Source organism: Olea europaea, chromosome 15 (genome assembly GCF_002742605.1).
Source record: "Olea europaea var. sylvestris chromosome 15, O_europaea_v1, whole genome shotgun sequence".
NCBI lineage: Eukaryota > Viridiplantae > Streptophyta > Magnoliopsida > Lamiales > Oleaceae > Olea > Olea europaea.
The window spans coordinates 29,385,532-29,403,774 of record NC_036251.1 but is presented as its reverse complement, the minus strand read 5'-3'; the positions used below and the strand labels follow the sequence as shown (position 1 = coordinate 29,403,774).

The window sequence follows — 18,243 nt, the reverse complement described above, 5'->3', positions numbered from 1 at the left end:
AACACTTTTATTGAATGTTGATTCCTTAATTTTTTCGATCAATTGATAGTATTTTGGACAATTTCCATCTAAATGAATCTCAAGTGCATATTTATGAAATGTTAGGAACCTCCGTTATCAAAAAAGAAGATTACAATAAAATCTATAAAAAATAAAAAGATTAAAAACCGTTGCAATTTCCCTAAATTCAATAAAAAAATCACATTAATTTACATTTTATTAATTTACAATTACACCTTTTATCAGTTTTTATTAAAAATTTAATATTAATATATATCAAATGAGCTAAAATAAATTAAATACGGTCCCACCCTAATGCTCCGTCCATGTGCTATCATTGTCAGCCTGCATTCACCGACACTATCGGGGGAGGCCCATGTTTTTTCCGGACCCCACCCCGCCTCCCTGACAGGAGCAAAATTCATAGTCCTTTATTAACCTCCGAAAAATAATTTATTTAGTTCCGTTTAGTATACATTTTTGTAAAAATAAGAATGAAAAATATAATCGTTATGTAACCTACACAAAAAATAGAAAGTCAAATATAACGATTTGATGTGATAGATAACGTTCATAAAATGAGAATCAAACGAGGCTTAATTCATGTTCATGAGTAAAATAAATAAATAAACAAACAAAGTGCAGCATAACAATAATAAATGGTAATCACAATCTCTTTCTATTTCAGAACACAATATTAAAAAAATGATTTAAAATCCTTCCTAGAAAGCAGTCACACAAAAACATGACCCCGTGGATAATACAAAATAAAAAGACGACAGAAAAGAAGATAACAAAATAAAATTAAAACAAACCTTGAAAGTAACAATTTAGAACATCAATATGGAGGCAAATACCGAAACTGACACTGTGAGCAGCATCTTCATCAACGCCGGAGTTTCCAAGGCGCCGGCTGCATTTTCCGAAGTAATATTCTGTGAGTCTGCGGTGGGGCCTTTTGAAGGAGATCCGACAGGAGAGCTCGTCGGAGGAGCTGGAGATGACAACGGCGAAGGAGCGGTTGCAGATTCTAGGGCCGGGCCTGGAGCTTCAACATCGGCAGCAGGCGAGGGAGATATTTCTGGTGCAGGTCCCGGCGCCGATGCCGGAGCCTTTCCGAAAAGCTCTGTTGGAAGAAGTAAGCTGTCGACGGTGAAAATGCAAAGCGGAGTTGAGTCAAGGACTGTGGAAGAGATTCTGGACGTGTCAACTCCGGTGTCGAGGCTCACTGAGTCACCTGCAGTCGTGACACTCAGATCATACTTCCCGGCGCCGTTGGTAGCCAAAGTAGAAATCGAGCTCTTCGTGGTTTTCAACGTTCCGATGGGAGTATAGGTTGCAAGGGCATGATACTGCAAGAGCGACACCACTTCAGCATTTGAGAGCTTGTTCAGATCTGGCACTTTGGCCGCCTTGAAGGCCTCATCGTTTGGCGCAAAAATCGTCAAACCCTTGTCAATAGCTGACTGATAGGTTTTCAAAACCCCTGAAGAAAGAAGAAGCGATGCAAATGTCTTGCACCCTGCTTTCTCAAGTAACCCAGTAATGTTGACATCAGACGCTGGGGGAGCCGGGGCAGTTAAAATCGCCGGCGCATTAATTGGCGCGCTGATCTCGAGAACGGAAATAGTGTAAGGCTGTTGTTGAACCGATTTGGAGTAGGTGGAGTCAAGTGTCGAGCCTGGAACTCCAGAGCCGAAGCCGACATTACCACCCTTGAGATCAGTAATGTTGACAAACCCTATGTTTCCGGGGGCATTTCCAGTAGTCTGGTATAACGTGGTGGATAGAGTTGAACCATCGGAGATCTTGTGTAGCTTTCCAGCATCGAAATAATCTAACAATACGTGTAGTGCCAATTCATTCTTAACGACGGAAAGTGGATGCTTTCCGGTGATGGAAGAGAGGGCGCCGTTGCTTAGAACCAGAACGGTGACGGGTTCGCGGCTATTGATTTCGTCGGCGAGTTTTGTTTGGATCAGTAAGTTGTTGAACTCGCTGTATTCCGGGTAAGCCTCAAGGATTTTGGTAATGTTATGGGCGGCGGGCGCCGCGGCGAAGGCGGAGTTGAAAATTGCAAGCAAAGACAATACAACGAAGAAATGGTGGAATGAAGCCATGATGAGACGGAGCTCTATCTCAAAGCTGCACTGAAAGTACTGAAAATATTAGATAGAGCAAGGACTTATTTATTGTACTGTGGTTAATCAACCATGATTAGTGTACAGAGTATGGTTATAATTTAACCAGGGTGGAGATTTGGGGCGTGTCTGTGCGTGCGTTTTAGTTGGGGCACAGCTGGAGATCTTGTCCTAAACGAAAGTTTGCTGGCATTATGCCTTGTGTTCTTTTTCTTCAATGACGGAAATAGCCCTGCCATTTGTTTACCGTTAGGTTGTTTGAAATTTGAATGTTAGGATAGATTTTGAAAATTAATTTTTTGACCGTTAGAAGAAAAGTGGGGTCTATCTGTGAGAGAAGAAGTCAAATATGACGATTGAAATGGTGAAATAGCAACCAAAAAATCAATTTTTTGGGGCAAAAAAATCACTCCGAAATAGGCTCTTAATCTTGATTGTATATGGCTAGAGCAAGGACTAAGTATTACAATCATGTTACATGTACACTTTATTTGACATCAAGTTTGATATTATGACACGTGTTGCGGCATGAGTAGCCAGTTTTAAAATAACTAACACTTTTCTGCCCATTCATTTTTTAATTTTCAAGTGATGTCAAACTTCATATACAACATGAAATGTACAAGGAATATTATTCTTAGTCTTAATATCACGAAGAGGTGACTAAAACTTGCGGGTTTAACGAGGAAATGGAAATTTCTAGAACTTATATGGTTGGCTCTTGGGGATGAGAATGGGACACAGAGTATCCAATTCTAGTGGCTGTCGACCACTCAAAGTGTTTGCCACGTTCCAAATTGGACACAACTTTAATTTTTCCTTTTTATTCTCAAACAATTTATATAGAAATTTTAAAGTTTTCTTACAACTATTTTTCTAAATTTTGGCATACATGAACGTGCATTCTCTGTTTAATTGACAATGCATATGTCGTGGAAAGCCTTTGTTACAATGAAAAAGGTCCAAATTGAACAACCACTCGATTCAAATGCGTGAAAATCATTTTGTAGAATAGTTAAATAAATTTTTTAGAATATTTTCGATGAATATGAGATGTATAAATATATGCCGCTCTCCCGCTTTGAATGAATTGTCACTTATCAATTATAAGTGAATATCTATGTTAAAGAGTTATGATTCTATTCATAGAAAAAATTGTGAATTTTTTTTGATGGATTTTTGTAATTAGAAATCATGGGGAGAAAGAAAAATAAGTGGAAAATTTAAAATATACCTTTCTATGGAGGTGCAAAAATGGATGAATCCACTCCATGTAATGAATTGGCACAACTTGATCCCCGTTAAAGGACCGCGTGTGTCGAGACGAGATTGCTTCATAAAAAATGCATAAACTCGGCATTTTCTTGTGGCCCCATCCATAAGAAGACAACCTTCTTTTATATTGGGAAGGCAATGTTAGGCCATCCTAATTTCAAACTTCCACATTCCCATCTCCGCACCACATTCACTATATCAAAGCCGTTACATTCACCGTTTTCTCTAATTATGTTCGTCCCTTTTCACCTCCACCAACCCCTTCGCAGCAAGATACCAGATGAGGGGAGAAGATAAAGTTGTCTTTGTGCATTACAACTGGCGCACTATTTCATGCCCCTTCACGATGATTTCTACTCTCAAAACGAAATACTTTTGGAGTTTGATGTTAAATTGGTAAGAGAATTTGTAATAATTATTAATAATGAAAGGATGCAGCCAGCGAAAAGGATAAGGTACAACTGTACAAGTGACCATTTCGACTTGTGGACAAAGTTCTGCAGAATTGGCTCCAAGTGTATTCTATTTCTGGTACAATCTAAAGATTCTAAACAAAACAAACAACCTGAAATATCTGCAGGATAAATTGTTCGAGTGTGACGAATATTATCAATTGTTTATTTTTGAAAGAATTCTTTTTTAATTGTTACTAGCCGTAAAGGAGTGATTTTTTTATTTTTTCTATTCATATAACAAAACCTGTTATTATTTTCCTATTGCTAATGCTTTTTCAGGTAAATTTGTTGTGCTTTTCGAGTCCAACTTCTAGTTTTCCAAAGGTCTCGAGTAAAGTGAGGCTTGTGTGAAAATTTTCTTTTTAAGAATTGGTTTAGTAATTATTTTGAATCTTGTTCATGGATAGTACTTTTTTTTATTAGAATTTTTACGTAGCGATTACTCCACTCAAAACATGGTATCATCATGCTGTTAAGGTTGGAAAAAAGTTTTCAACTTATTTTTAGTTGAAGAAGCACTTCACCGATGTAATCATTGGGCATGTTTGATGTGTCCTAAATAAAGAAGATTCCTATAAAGATTTTTATTTTTTATTTTTTTATAATTAATTTAAAGAGACCAACAATGTTCTCACTTGCAAAGAATGTGAATGTCAAAACAAAGGATCTTAGAGGGTAATCGATTGACCCCCTTGTGATAGAGGTTGATTGACCTTGAGACAAAAATAAGTTGACCAGAGGATGATCCACATCATGCAAGTTGTATCATTAAAGCCCCACATGCCAATTTAATCGTAAACTAAGATATTTGTATTGAGTATTCAATTAAGCATGGACATTGAAATTTAAACAGATTTCCTTGCTCAAAAGCTTTATGATCTTTGTATTTAGATCGAATCTTTGATAGGAGGTATACATTTGACAACTCTCTCAATTAGTATGTTTCTAAATCTAATATGCTACGATCTCAACACACCATAATTGTCCGTATGTCCAGTCTTTGACAAAATCCATATGAAGGGAACAAACCATTATTCTACCAGCAAGAGAGGTGGAGGATACAATTGGTGGCGACAGGCGATGACAGTTAGATTTTGGAAGAATTAGGGTTAGGGTCATTAGTCTTATGCTAGCAACGAACAATGATAAAGTCACATAATTCCTAAAAGAATAATAATATTTAGCATCACTCGTACTATAACAACAATTTAGCAGTGATATGTGGTAGGCTCAATAAAATACGATCTTTTAAGTATCGATACATGCCACATTAATTAATTGGTGAATAAGTTCATGATAGATCTCTAAAGTTAAATAATTCACCTGTAATTGATATGACAATATCATTAGAGTGATGATACACGTACATGTACGGGTTCACAGAACCCATATCGATCACTCACATATGCGGGGTGGGTGGGGTTTTTTTTTTAAATACAAATGGGTCCCATATTTGTGAGCGTAGGTAGGGGTTATGTGAAATAGAACCCCTGTACACCCAACATTAGCCATGTCATTAATACATAGCATAGGCTCTATATGGAAGTGTTCCTCCTCTCAATATTTTTGACAAAATATATTTAGCTCTCCTTTGCTGGGAATTAAAATTTAAAATTTAATTTTGGTTAAAATTAACAACTAATTTTAATCACATACGTACAACTTATCAGCCATACATTTTATTCACTTTTATCAAAATGAACTAAAAATTTCATTTAATCTTCACCAAAAGCTTAACCTCGATTCTTAATGCTTAACACAAATGAATTTAACACGCCTTAATTATTTTATGTTATAATACCATTTATAAATTTCAAATAGGTCCAACCAACACTAAATAGGCAATTACCCTCCCCAACCCATTTAAATGTTGCCTACCCGTTAGCCAACCACCCTCTCTCTCTCTCTCTCTCTCTCTTTTCTACACATTTTATATATACATATTGAACTTGTAGCCCCTCGGAGCATAGTCCAGTGGTGTAAAGGACAGGAGTGAGGTTATTTCATATCTTGCTGGCAGTCGCATTGTGAGGGTTCGATTCCCGAGACATGAAATTGGACTCTTTATAGGCGCAGTGTACATGCAGCTCTTGTTCCATGGCTTGTTGGGGCACATCCCGCGATTTACCTCCTTCACAAAGTTTTAGGATTGGGATTCAACCTTTTTTATTTTCATATTGAACTTGTAATACGCTGATCATATAATATGACGAAAAAATAAAATAAAATTGATTACTCTTATTAATTTGTATATTTTTAATTGAAATGTCTAAAATAGTAAATTGCTTGGAATCAATGGAATTTTGCCATCATAATGACTATGCTGTTCAAAATAGTATTTATCTTTTCATTGAATTACTTCAGTTTGCATCAATCATCTTCAAATTCAGGTTTTTAGCTATAAAAGAAATATCTACACTATATATTAAATAAAAATTTGCTTAATTCATCAATATTAAGCATAGTTTAAAGGAATACTCCTATCGTCGATAAATATTTCTATATTAGCGACCCACAAAATATGACCAACCTGAGCATGGAGGCCCAATCTAAAAGTAACGTTTACTAGCCCATCTTTACTCGTACCTGTATATAGCCCAAAATCAAAGCAAAATCAATTAGCCCGTTAACAATGTTACTGCTGCACCACGCGAAATTCTTGTTTTTTCCTTCTTTCAATCCACCTCCAGAAAAAGCTGACGGAGATGAATGAATCTGACAACAACAATACTTCCATTTCTGTCTCACCCCACGAAAACAATGGCCAAATGGAGGTTGGCTTTTCTATATTTGCAATGCTAAAATGCGTTTACACCTAAACAGAGTTTGCATTTACACTATTGCCTAGAGTTTCAGAATTCTGACTCACCGTTTCTTAATAATCCCATGAAAAGTGTAACCGATGCATAAGAATTCCCAGATGCTAGCAATTTTTTTACAATCTGCAGGTCCCCTTCTCCCTGGTTTTCTCCATTCTCTCTTTCTATACATGAATTTATCATATATATATATATATATATATATATATATATATTCAAGGATTTGAATCTCGTAGATTTTGTATTTTTGAATGTCCTTCTGCAGAAATTCAGAAAGGGAAAGAATCATCATCATTAGTTTAGCTTGGACTCGGAATTGCTGGATGTGAATTAGGAGGACACGAAAACCCCGTGAGACTAAAACGAGAAAAGGTAGAGTCCCTGTTCACTGCAGGACAATTGCAGGAGCTCTACTACCAGACTCTTGTTTTCAATTTCATAGTCTCCCTGTGCCCTTTCACCTCCTTTTACCCATTTGGAAGAATGTATTTCCTTCCTACGGCCCCGGATCCGACAAAAAATTCCCTAACTGTGAGTACTCTCTTCATTTTATTAATTAATTTATTTTTGATTAATGATATTGGAATAATATATTGTGCATTAATCCTTGATTCTATGGAACTTTTTAAATTAAGTTCTTTACGAATGCCTTTCTAGCATTTTCTGGTTCTTCTTTTGTCTTTTTATCTCTCTCTCTTTTTTTTATTCCACTTTTAGATTGCACATACACAGTTGTACACAGGATCGCTAAGAATGTTAGTGCCCTGGTTTTATGTGTACAGAGAACTGCTTCTTTTGTAATCACATGTTTGAGTTCGATTATGAATAAGAATTTTCTGCATTAGATCTTTTGCTTGTAAGTTCACGTGGCTTTTCCTTTGATTTATTCAGGGGAACATGTATTTTTACACGGTAATGGACAACATAATATTATAGCAAATAAGATTTTCAACTTTTTAAAATCTGTTCAATGAGATCCAATCCAACATACCAAACGATGTCATCAAATATTCGACGTTGATGTGATACCACCGCTGCTTGTGGTCTCAGAAATCAACTTTCTGGACATTTACATCATATATTATAGATTTCAATCAATCTGTTTAATGAGTTTCTGAAATTATGCCAGAAATATTCCTAAGTGCTGATTTGCAGAACTGCAGACACTCCTTTCTTGCTGTTTGGGTATTCTCTCTTTTATTTTTTATTTTTTTGAGTCCTTGAAGATTTTATAGCACTCGGTAGGGCAGACAATTAGTGCATATCTGCAAATAGTGAATTATTTATGTTTACTGATGGGATCATACAGTCTCGATTTCATCAATCCATAAATTGGAGATTGCTGTTAAACCTCGCTCGTTAAAATTTTGGTGTTGCAGACTAGGTGTGGTTTAGTCTAATGTGGATAACTAGTTTTGGACTTTCAATTGCAAATTGATGCAAAGGTTGACTTAAAAAATTGGCACCTGCATTTCATAGTTATACATTCAAAAGAGTTGCATTTGTACAACTAATTAAAGGCAAAGGTCAGACTGAATGATTTCTTGATTTCAATTGTATTCAGTTATTGGAATTCGGATCATGGGAGTATGACGGATCCTTAACCAGGAAGGTGTAGAAGAATCGATGGAAGAAAGTGGAGATGTAGCAAGATCGCATTGCCAAATGAGAAGTACTGTGAGCGGCATATGCACAGAGGTCGCAAGTGTTCAAGAAAGCATGTGGAACATTCTGAAACTATTTCAGATCCCAATGTCAAAACCCTTACATTCAACATTAGAATTATGCCTATATATTCTTCTATCTTAGGTGACCTTGATGGCGTGATCTCTTCCAATCCCAGCATTGATGTTCCAGCAATCAACCTTGTTTTGTCCATATTAAAATTATAATCTATTTTTCTCTTTCTTCTTATCAATTACACATTTTCTAATAGAATAATATTACATATAAACCCAAATTTTTTTTTTAACCCCAAATTTTTGAAAAAAAAAAAAAAAAAAAACAACCTATTCCAAAAATAATAATCTCAAATAAGGGGGCCAAATAGGGGCTTTGGAGTCATAATGTTGAACTTAAGAATTTTGATCCTTACGTTGCAGCTACTAGCCCCCCTATCAGTGCTTTTGGCAAAGAGGCTATTGAAATTAACAGCACCGAAAACAGAAGTTATTATCACACTGAAGATAAGGATGCTGACTTTAACAATTGTTCGTACAAGAACTATGCTGGTTCCAATGCTTGAGGATTTGGTGTTTCCTGAGATAGTGTTCTTCAAAGTGGTACAGGTGAGTATAATTTGATGAGCCTGATGTGTATTTATATATATATATTTTGTAATTTTTCTGAGATAGTGTACTTAGCCCTGTTTGGCACACTTTAAAATTTTAAATTGTTTGAAGAGAAAATTACATTAAATGGGCATTAGATTTAAATGGGTCTCATTTTTTACTTGCATTTCGAATCAAATTATATAATCACTTGGATTCCTAATGAGACAAAAGAAAAGAGGAGCACTGATTGGATAAGAAGGATATTGGTGGCTAGGAATTGGAGATTGGAGAAAAATAGAAAGACAGAATAAAAACATTGGCGGCTGAGGTTGGGAAAAAAGCATAAACAGAGTTGAAAACGTAATAATTCTTTTTTTTATTGCATTTAAATCATATCTACTATTGCATACCAAGCCCCTGTTTGGTAATATTGATAAAGTTAATGAAATGTGTCACTGAAAAGTTGTGGATTTCGTAAAATATGTGATTAAAAATTAATTATTGATTTTGACTTCAGATTTTTATCAAAATTTTATTCCACACTAATAAGAGCCGAATATGATAGAGAAGTTTAGAGATAATCAAACTTCAATCACATATCATTCTATTGGTGGTGTATAAAGAATTCCCTCCCTTCAAATTTCTCAATATTATCATCTTTTTTCCATCTCATGATGGTCGGTCCCATTTTTGATGTAGATGCTTGCTTTTTATATATTATATTATATATGGAAGTTACTTATTAATGTTAACATTTATCAGCCAATAATCAGTCCTAAAAAGACACAATATTTTATTTATAAAATGGGATTTCCAATCAGTAACAGCAGACAAACATGATGATATCATCATCATTTCAATCAGACCAAACTTTGCAATATGAAGAAAGGAATGCTAAATGAGTTTACCTTTCTTCTTTTGTTTTTAAAGCGTATGACAATTTCTTGAAATTCATATAGTTTTTCTCATCTCCTGCCTCAAGATTATTATTCATCCAAAGAGATATCCAGTTCATATAAAGATGCAGAAAGCTTGGTTCTATGAAGTACATGGTCCTAAGGAAGTCCTCAAACTAGGAGACTTCCCGATTCCTTACCCAGGACAAAATCAGCTTCTTGTCCAAGTTTGTGCTGCTGCTTTGAATCCTATTGATTTCAAGTTGCGCTCTAATCCCCTGGTCTTTACAGATTTTCCGGTGAGTGCATGAAAATTAACTTATGGCTTGTTTTCTGAGGACTTTGGCTACTGATTCCGTTTGAATTCACTCTGCTACTAGTTATATTTTCACAAAGCTGAATCTCTTTCTTCTTTCAATGGCTGCCTTCAGTAGCCTTCTAAGGCGAGGCCACTCTCTCTCTATTCTGACCAGAGGATGAGAGCGGGTATGAGGGCTCCTTCTACGCCTTCTTTTATGTAAGAACAAAAATAGGAAGACTCAACTGTCTTCCCAAAAGGGATGAAACTACTTTGAAAAGACAATTATCTTGCTAGCAAACATATTTGGACGATATTAAGAATGTGTAGCTGAAAATGAATTGGGGAAAAAAATGAAATTTAATAAATTGAGATCAAACGGGAGCTAAATATATGACGAGACTTGATAGTGTAATTATCATTGATCAATGCGAAGAATATATGGCCTTGCAAGAGTGAATCACTTAGGGAATTCCAACAATTTTGTTTAATCGATACAAATTGTGACTCCAATCTTGCAGATATTTTGATTTTAGTGAATCTTGAGAACTTTAGACTACGTTTGTTACCGAATTAGACCATATAATGAATTTAATATAAAATTAGAATTGTTAGGAGTTGATCGATGGTATTAGGGTGGATTAAGATGGATGACATTCTTCATTTTTAAATAAAAAAATGCCATGTTTTATCAAGTGCATAACATAATGTAGAGTTGGAGATGGGATTGATGCTAGATAAGATATCGTAGAAATGACATTCTTTTGTAAATATTGTAAATAACATTCCATTTACATAAGTGTATTGATTTTTTTTTAAAGTCAAAATCTTGTATATTGTAATGTTTTCATGTCTAATAATGCATATCAAACTTGCCATTATTGATTGCTCTTGTTTGAGCTCCATTATAATTAAAATTTTGAGAAAAATATATTTTGTAATAGTTATTTTTTGAAAGATGCGTGGTTAAAAAAAAGGAAAAGTAATGGATTTGTGTGTAATATTATTTTATTGGAGATTGGTTGAAAAAAGAGAGAAAAATGGAGCCCAAACAAAGTAATTTTAAGGTACAGTTATAATATATAAGGCATTTGTTGCAGGTTGTTCCTGGTTGTGACATGGCTGGTATTGTGGTAGCAAAAGGAGATCATGTTTCAAGATTTGAAGTTGGTGACGAGGTTTATGGAAACATCCAGAATTTCAACGCAAAAGGAGAATTCAAGCAACTTGGAACCTTGGCACAATTTATTGTCGTGGAGGAGAATTTGGTGGCTTCGAAGCCAAACAACCTTTCATTCGAGGAAGCAGCCAGCTTACCGGTGGCAGTTCAGACGGCAGTGGAAGGCTTCAAAACTGCTGGTTTCAAAGAGGGACAAACAATCTTTATAGTAGGCGGAGCTGGTGGTGTTGGAACCCTGGCTGTCCAACTAGCCAAGCAATTGTACAGAGCTTCTTTGGTGGCGGCAACTACCAGCACTGCCAAGGTGGAGTTCCTAAAAACCTTGGGTGCTGACGAGGTGGTTGATTACACAAAAACCAGATACGAGGAAGTCAAGAAGAAATATGATCTCGTTTACGATACAATTGGTAACTTTATCGTAAATGTATTTATTACACTCTCTCACATTTCAATTTCATCGAGACTTAAAGTAGTAACACATTAACTAAATTTTAGAAAAAAATTTCATGAACTGAGTTGCATTTTTATTTTCCAGGTGAATCCAAGAATTCCTATGTGGTTGCTAAGGATAGTGCTCCAGTTATTGATATAACATGGCCTCCATCAAATCCTAGAGCAGTGCATTCAAGTTTGACAGTTTCTGGAGAAATTTTGGAGAACCTTAGGCCATGTTTGGAGAGTGGCAAGCTTACAGCAGTTATTGATCCGGCTGGTCCATTCCACTTTTGTGATGTTATTAAAGCTTTTGAATATTTAGAAACAGGAAGAGCCAGAGGAAAAGTTGTCATCTCCCCCTTCTCAGTTCCATATCTGACCTATGAATTTCGTAACTCAAAACTTGTTCCTCAGAGAAGTTTTATCGGATACTAGCACAGATTTGTATATATTTGATTCATCTAAGGAAAAGGTTGGACCATTACACGATTTGTTCAAGTCTTCCTTGTACAGGATTATGCTAATCTCATCTTTTCATTTTATCAGATGTCCCCGGAGAAACAACAGTATGTCTCAGTCACCTGCAATATAAACATAATAAGGGCCGTTGGCATGACTTACGCTTTTCTTTCTATTTTTTGAAGAAGAGTTTGATGTGAAAGCTATCTCAGGCTAGCTTTCCTTGAAAGCTTTCTAGTCAGACAAAGTGTTCCAAGAAAATTACTTGAACATATTAAAAAGCAACTTTTTAATTTGAATATTATAATATGCTAGTCAAGTAACTTTAATTTAAAAAAAAAAAAGGTTGAACCCCAATCTTAAGGGTCCCCCACCGTCCCTGCCCTGAAGTATCGTGAGAGAGGTAAATCACATAAATAACTTTAATTTTGTTACTAGGGCTAATGGCGTATAGCTATCTTTAATTCTTACTTTGTACAATTGGGGAAAGTTAAGCTTGTTTTTCGTAACATTAGTTTGAGGCACCCCTCCTAAGTATGGACTATATTTAGCACCCGTTTGTTTTCCATTTTTTTGCCTATTAAAATGAAAAATGTAACCGTTATCCATCACATCTAACCACCATATTTGACTTTCTATCTCTTGTGTAGGTCCCGTAACGGTTATATTTTTCATTATTATTTTTACATTAATGTGTACCAAATAGGACAATTACACTTCTAATAAAACATGACACATATAGTGGTTATATATTAAAAAAATAAAAATAAAAAATTCTTAGTTTTGTTTGATTTGCTAATTCCATAAAAAAGAAGAGATGGTAAGGTTGGTGAGTTCCCCTGAGCTAACCATAGGCATAAGAAGCACAAGGTTAATGGATGTATTCATGTTTCTTTATTAATGGACATGTGATTTATGCAGAATACGAAAGATTGGGTACAATCTTCTCATTTCTGTTGACCTGTCCATGAATACCAAAAGAATAGGCATCAAAGGCTATTTGATTTATGCAGAATACGAAAGATTGGGTACATATAGCCCTGTTTGATCCACATTAAATTAAATTACATTACATTTTATTTTTCTTTCTCTTATTTTCAATCACACAATCTTTCATAAAATAATATTACACGTAAATCGAAAATTTTTCCTTCTTTTTCTACCACTCATTTTCCAAAAATATACTATTCCCCCCATTTTCATTTTCAAGTAATGGGAATCAAACAGGGGCATAATTGAGAGCAATGAGCATTCAATTTATTATTTTATTGAGTTCTACTTTTTCAATGACCTGAGTACTCTTATTTATTATATAAAATAAGACAGAATCCTATTCTATGATATAATTTGTAAACATCATAAATTATAGGGAAAATTGCAACAACAGTCCCTAACTTTTTTATTTTTTTGTAAACTTTACCATAACTTTTATTTTGTGCCAGCGGAGGTTCCTAACCTTTCATAAATATGCACCTGAGGTCCATCTCGATGAAAACCGTCCAAAACGCCGTCAATTGACGGGAAAAATTAAGGAATCAATATCCAATAAAACTGTCAAAAACACAGTCCAAAAAGTATCAATATCTAATAAATCGTCGCTGTAGTAGATAGTTCAAAATATTTTCTCGATCAACTGACAGTGTTTCAGATTGTTTCTATCCAGATGGACCTCAAGTACATATTTATGAAAGGTTAGGGATCTTCGTTAGCATAAAATGAAGGTTAGGATAAAGTCTGCAAAAAATAAAAAGTTGAGGAATGTTGCTGCAATTTTCCCTAAATAATAATATTGAGAACACATTTTTTTAAGGATTTTATTATTGTTCTCGTTATAGTATAATATACATTTTTTTGAAAACGAGAAGTTAATAGCATTTTTCTTGTTTTGAATCTACCCTACTTTTCTCAATAATAATACAATTTTATTTTATTTTATTATTTATTTATTTATTATTATCATTTTTTAATTTGCCTGAAAACTATTTAAAGTTACAAGAAAAAAATGGAGACATGTACCATCTCAGTTAATGCAAATTCAAGATTTCAACAACCAAAATTTATTTGAACACTGAAACGAGCACGAAGAAGCTCTATTGTATTGGTGAATTGGCCAAATATTACAAAACCTGCCAATCAAGTCACGTGCCTGAATTGATGAATCCAGTTTAAAAACGTGCACACGAGTGTGTTCGACTGGACTTAATGCAATCCACTGCTGTCAAAATTTTATAGTCGGTGGAGACACAACTAGAATTATATTCTAAATTTAGAGTTGAACTGGATAGAAGGTGCTCTTCTTTTCGAACCAATTTTATCTATTACAATGTACAGCAGTATTTGTATGCCCTTTTACCTTCTGGTTTTGTAGAGAGGTGACAAGAAGGAAGTTTTACATTTTCAGACCATAAAACTCATTTTAAAGAGGATTGGTTTAGTGTACTGTAATAAAATTGGACTAACTTGGATACACGATTTTAAGGAACAAGATTGTAAATCACTCCTTCAGATGACCCTCGAGAAACTCTGCAAGTTTTTAATAAACAAGATGGTAAATCTGATGAGGATTTTGTTAGTTTGAAGTCTATTTTTCGAGTAGTGTTCTGTAAAATCACACTATGAATTTACATTCGTTTATTTGCGCCTGAATTTAGGAGTGAAATAAACCTCGTTAGCTGGGACTTTGCCGGGTATTCGACTTTTTAGCATTTTTTGAAGGCTCCATAGAAAGTCACTTCAGAGTATACAAGGAAGAATCTTTCAACGGCTACTCAGTTGGCTATCCTTTTAAGGATCGGCCTACCCAACCACTATTGGATAGATAGAACTAGAAATCAAAGTCGGAGGATGCCGGGTTACTGAATAAGACTGTTTATTACAAATCAAGTGCAATCGATAACCAATGTTAGGAATAACAGGATATTTTCGTATTCGTAGCATGCGGGGAATCGAAAATAGTATGTTTTTCCTAGGATAACTTTCATCTGTCAATAGAGTAATTTGAAGAGATTGTCTAAGGTTCCATGATCATATAGGATGTCACAAATTGTATACTCGATGGATCGGGTATAGTAAGACACAATTTGTGATGTGATCAAAATTATGTAGTTCACATTCGATTCATAAAGTTGGACGCTTTATGTTGATAAGATGGTATTGTTCTTATTAAGATTTGTCTAGATCTTGAAATAGGAACAATAATGTGTTTCGATGCACATTGAACGAGACCGCATAGATGACTCATTTGTGACCGTTTGAAATGAAACTCTACTTGATTATCAAACAGGTCACCTAAATCCTAAGTGAGTAATGTACCTTTGATTGCTAGTTCAGGTTCTTTGAGGTACCAATGAGTGAAGTCTTAAATAAGAGATTGATCTCGGTGCTTTGGGAATCGAGCCGAAACAATTAGATATCATATACTTACAATATTGGAATCCATTAATCATTGAGATGAGACGATCGTCACTCTAAGGTCTTTTCCTAGGCAAATTGAATATGAGCTCAGTAGGTCGACGATAAGATCGTTAGACTTTACATTGTGATTTGATCACAACGAATTTGCCGTATGAAAATGGGACTTAGAGGGTAATACATGTTGAAGGGCAAAACGATCATTTTGCTAGTTTCAACATATTGACGGTCAAATGAGGGTTGACTTGTAGAACGATAATCAGAGGATATTGTTATTGAATCATAATTTGCTTCTATAACTATCACTCGACTCGAGAGTGCAAACTCGATTTTTTGGTAGAATAAGTCGGGATTAATAGATGTATTTCAATTGATCAAGAGTTGACCCAATTGAAAATATCTATTGGAGCTTAGGTTATGTGAGTCCAATTAGGTCCCTCTCTTAGCTCCAATAAAAGGTGTGTAACTTAATTGGCATACTACAATAAAGTCTAAGGAAATTTGTGCAATTTTCAAACTCTAATAGGTCATTATAAATATGTACTTTATTGACGTATTTTTAATGAGAATTAGGGTTAGTTACTTTTCACATTCTCCAAAAAGGAATTACGCCTAGTGGAGAACAAGGGAGAAGATTTAAGGGAGGAAACAATTGGCTAGGCCATTAATAGCTCATTCAAAAAGGTTATCATCTCCCTTTTCTATATGTGAGGATTTTATAATCCAATGATCTCAAGGTCAATTAAATCCTTATTTATATGATTTTAATCTTCAAAGAAAAATTAATTTTCTATTGTGATAATTAAAATTCATTAACCAACAGATTTGCTGTAGTAAAGTCACCCTTCAGATGAAATAAGAGTCGAGATATTGAGCCGAAATGAAGTAATGACAAAGCACTACAAATATATGAACAAGCTCAAGCTAGTAAGGCGGTCCCAGGCCTATCTGAATTTAATTGAAAGAAAAAATGATGGAAATCAGTGCTGGAAAACAATTCCAAATATTTATAAATTTTGGAGAATTTTAAGAGATATGTAATTTGGTGTTTCATCATACTTACTAATTTGTACATAATTCAAAAGGCATAATATCAATTTACTATAGTTTAATCGTAGTTTGGTGTTTTAAGTAAAACGTGTTAGATTATTTAATACTTTAAAATACTGGATCTTTCATGTTAAATCATCGAGAAATATAAGAATTAAAGAGGAAGCATACCTGAATCTGACATGGTTAATGCAATATGGATTTCGCGGTATGATCTTCCAAATCTACACGCAGTCTCCTTTTCCTCTCTGTGATGGGATGCAGTAGAGAATGAATAATTTTGTTTCGTTGCGTGTGATCTGGGGACCATAACCTATTTATATGAGGATGCCCTTTGACCTAATTCGGCCCATCATAGAATTAGGACTTGGGCCCGGTCTCTACACATATGTAAACCCATACTTTAATTGGATACATTAAAACCCAAAAAATCGAAACCTTATTAGATCACTTTAAACGGGCTCGACCGAATTCGATAGCTTATAATTTAACACACAATTATTCACACATACAAGCCCATCTTTAATTAAAAATCCTTACAATCTCCCACTTGGACTATATGTCTCACGTTATAATTGTGCATTAAAATAACCTTATGAGTACTCAGAATTTTGCTATCATTACCGAATGTATCCCCAAACAATCCCGTCCATCAATCATATCAATATAGGATCAAAGCGGCTTTCGCTACTTTCACGTAGCTAAACCCATCAATGGTCACGTATATCAATATAACCGAATGACATGGATCAAGTATGGATGTGTAGCATGGAAATTACATGTAATGTGATCTGTAACATGCCTATTTCCAACTGGTCCACCTTAATACCTTAGTGAGATTATTTTAAACAAGTTCAGAGATAATTAACCAAATAACTTTATAACTGAAAATAACTTTAACTTTAAACTATATCCAAAATAACAGTACATGTGTCCAATATGAAAAGCAAAAATGCAAACTCCCACTGAAGCTAGATATCCTCAAGAGACATTACACCCATATCTCTAGAGACATTGCACCTATATGAGCAGTGTGCTCATGAAAAACCTTGGGTATCAATCCCTTAGTAAGCGGATCCGTAACCATAGAGTTTGTCCCAATATGCTCTATTGACACCTGTCCACTCTGAACTCTTTCTTTAACAGCAAGGAACTTGATCTCTATGTGTTTTGACTTTGTCGAGCTCCTGTTGTTATTGGAATACAGCACTGCTGATTTATTGTCACAAAATATCTTAAGTGGTCTTTCTATATTGTCCACAATACGCAGCCCAGTGACAAAATTACGCAGCCATATTCCATGATTTGATGCCTCATAACACGCTATAAACTCCGCTGCCATGGTGGAAGTAGCTATGAGTGTCTGCTTAGCACTCTTCCATGAAATAGCACCTCCAGCAAGCAGGTAAATATAGCCTGAAGTGGATCTCCTACTATCTTGGCATCCCGCGAAATCGGAATCAGAATAACCGATGATCTCCAACTGATCCGATCTCCTGTATGTGAGCAAGTAGTCTTTTGTTCTCTGTAAATACCGCATGACCCGTTTGG

General features: G+C 35.0%; 2 protein-coding genes across 2 annotated transcripts; one reads left to right on the top strand and one right to left on the bottom strand.

The window, feature by feature from the left end:
- Nucleotides 1-656: 656 nt before the first annotated feature.
- On the bottom strand, nucleotides 657-2,277 carry LOC111410815 (fasciclin-like arabinogalactan protein 8). Its single transcript, XM_023041372.1, has one exon. The coding sequence runs from the start codon at nucleotides 2,118-2,120 to the stop codon at nucleotides 831-833; it is 1,290 nt and encodes a 429-aa protein (XP_022897140.1). The 5' UTR covers nucleotides 2,121-2,277; the 3' UTR covers nucleotides 657-830.
- A 6,418-nt stretch (nucleotides 2,278-8,695) lies between these two features.
- LOC111410814 (2-methylene-furan-3-one reductase-like) lies at nucleotides 8,696-12,314 on the top strand. Its single transcript, XM_023041371.1, has 4 exons — nucleotides 8,696-8,978; nucleotides 9,946-10,158; nucleotides 11,258-11,744; nucleotides 11,873-12,314. The coding sequence occupies exons 1-4, from the start codon at nucleotides 8,757-8,759 to the stop codon at nucleotides 12,205-12,207; spliced, it is 1,257 nt and encodes a 418-aa protein (XP_022897139.1). The 5' UTR covers nucleotides 8,696-8,756; the 3' UTR covers nucleotides 12,208-12,314.
- The last annotated feature ends 5,929 nt before the right edge of the window (nucleotides 12,315-18,243 follow it).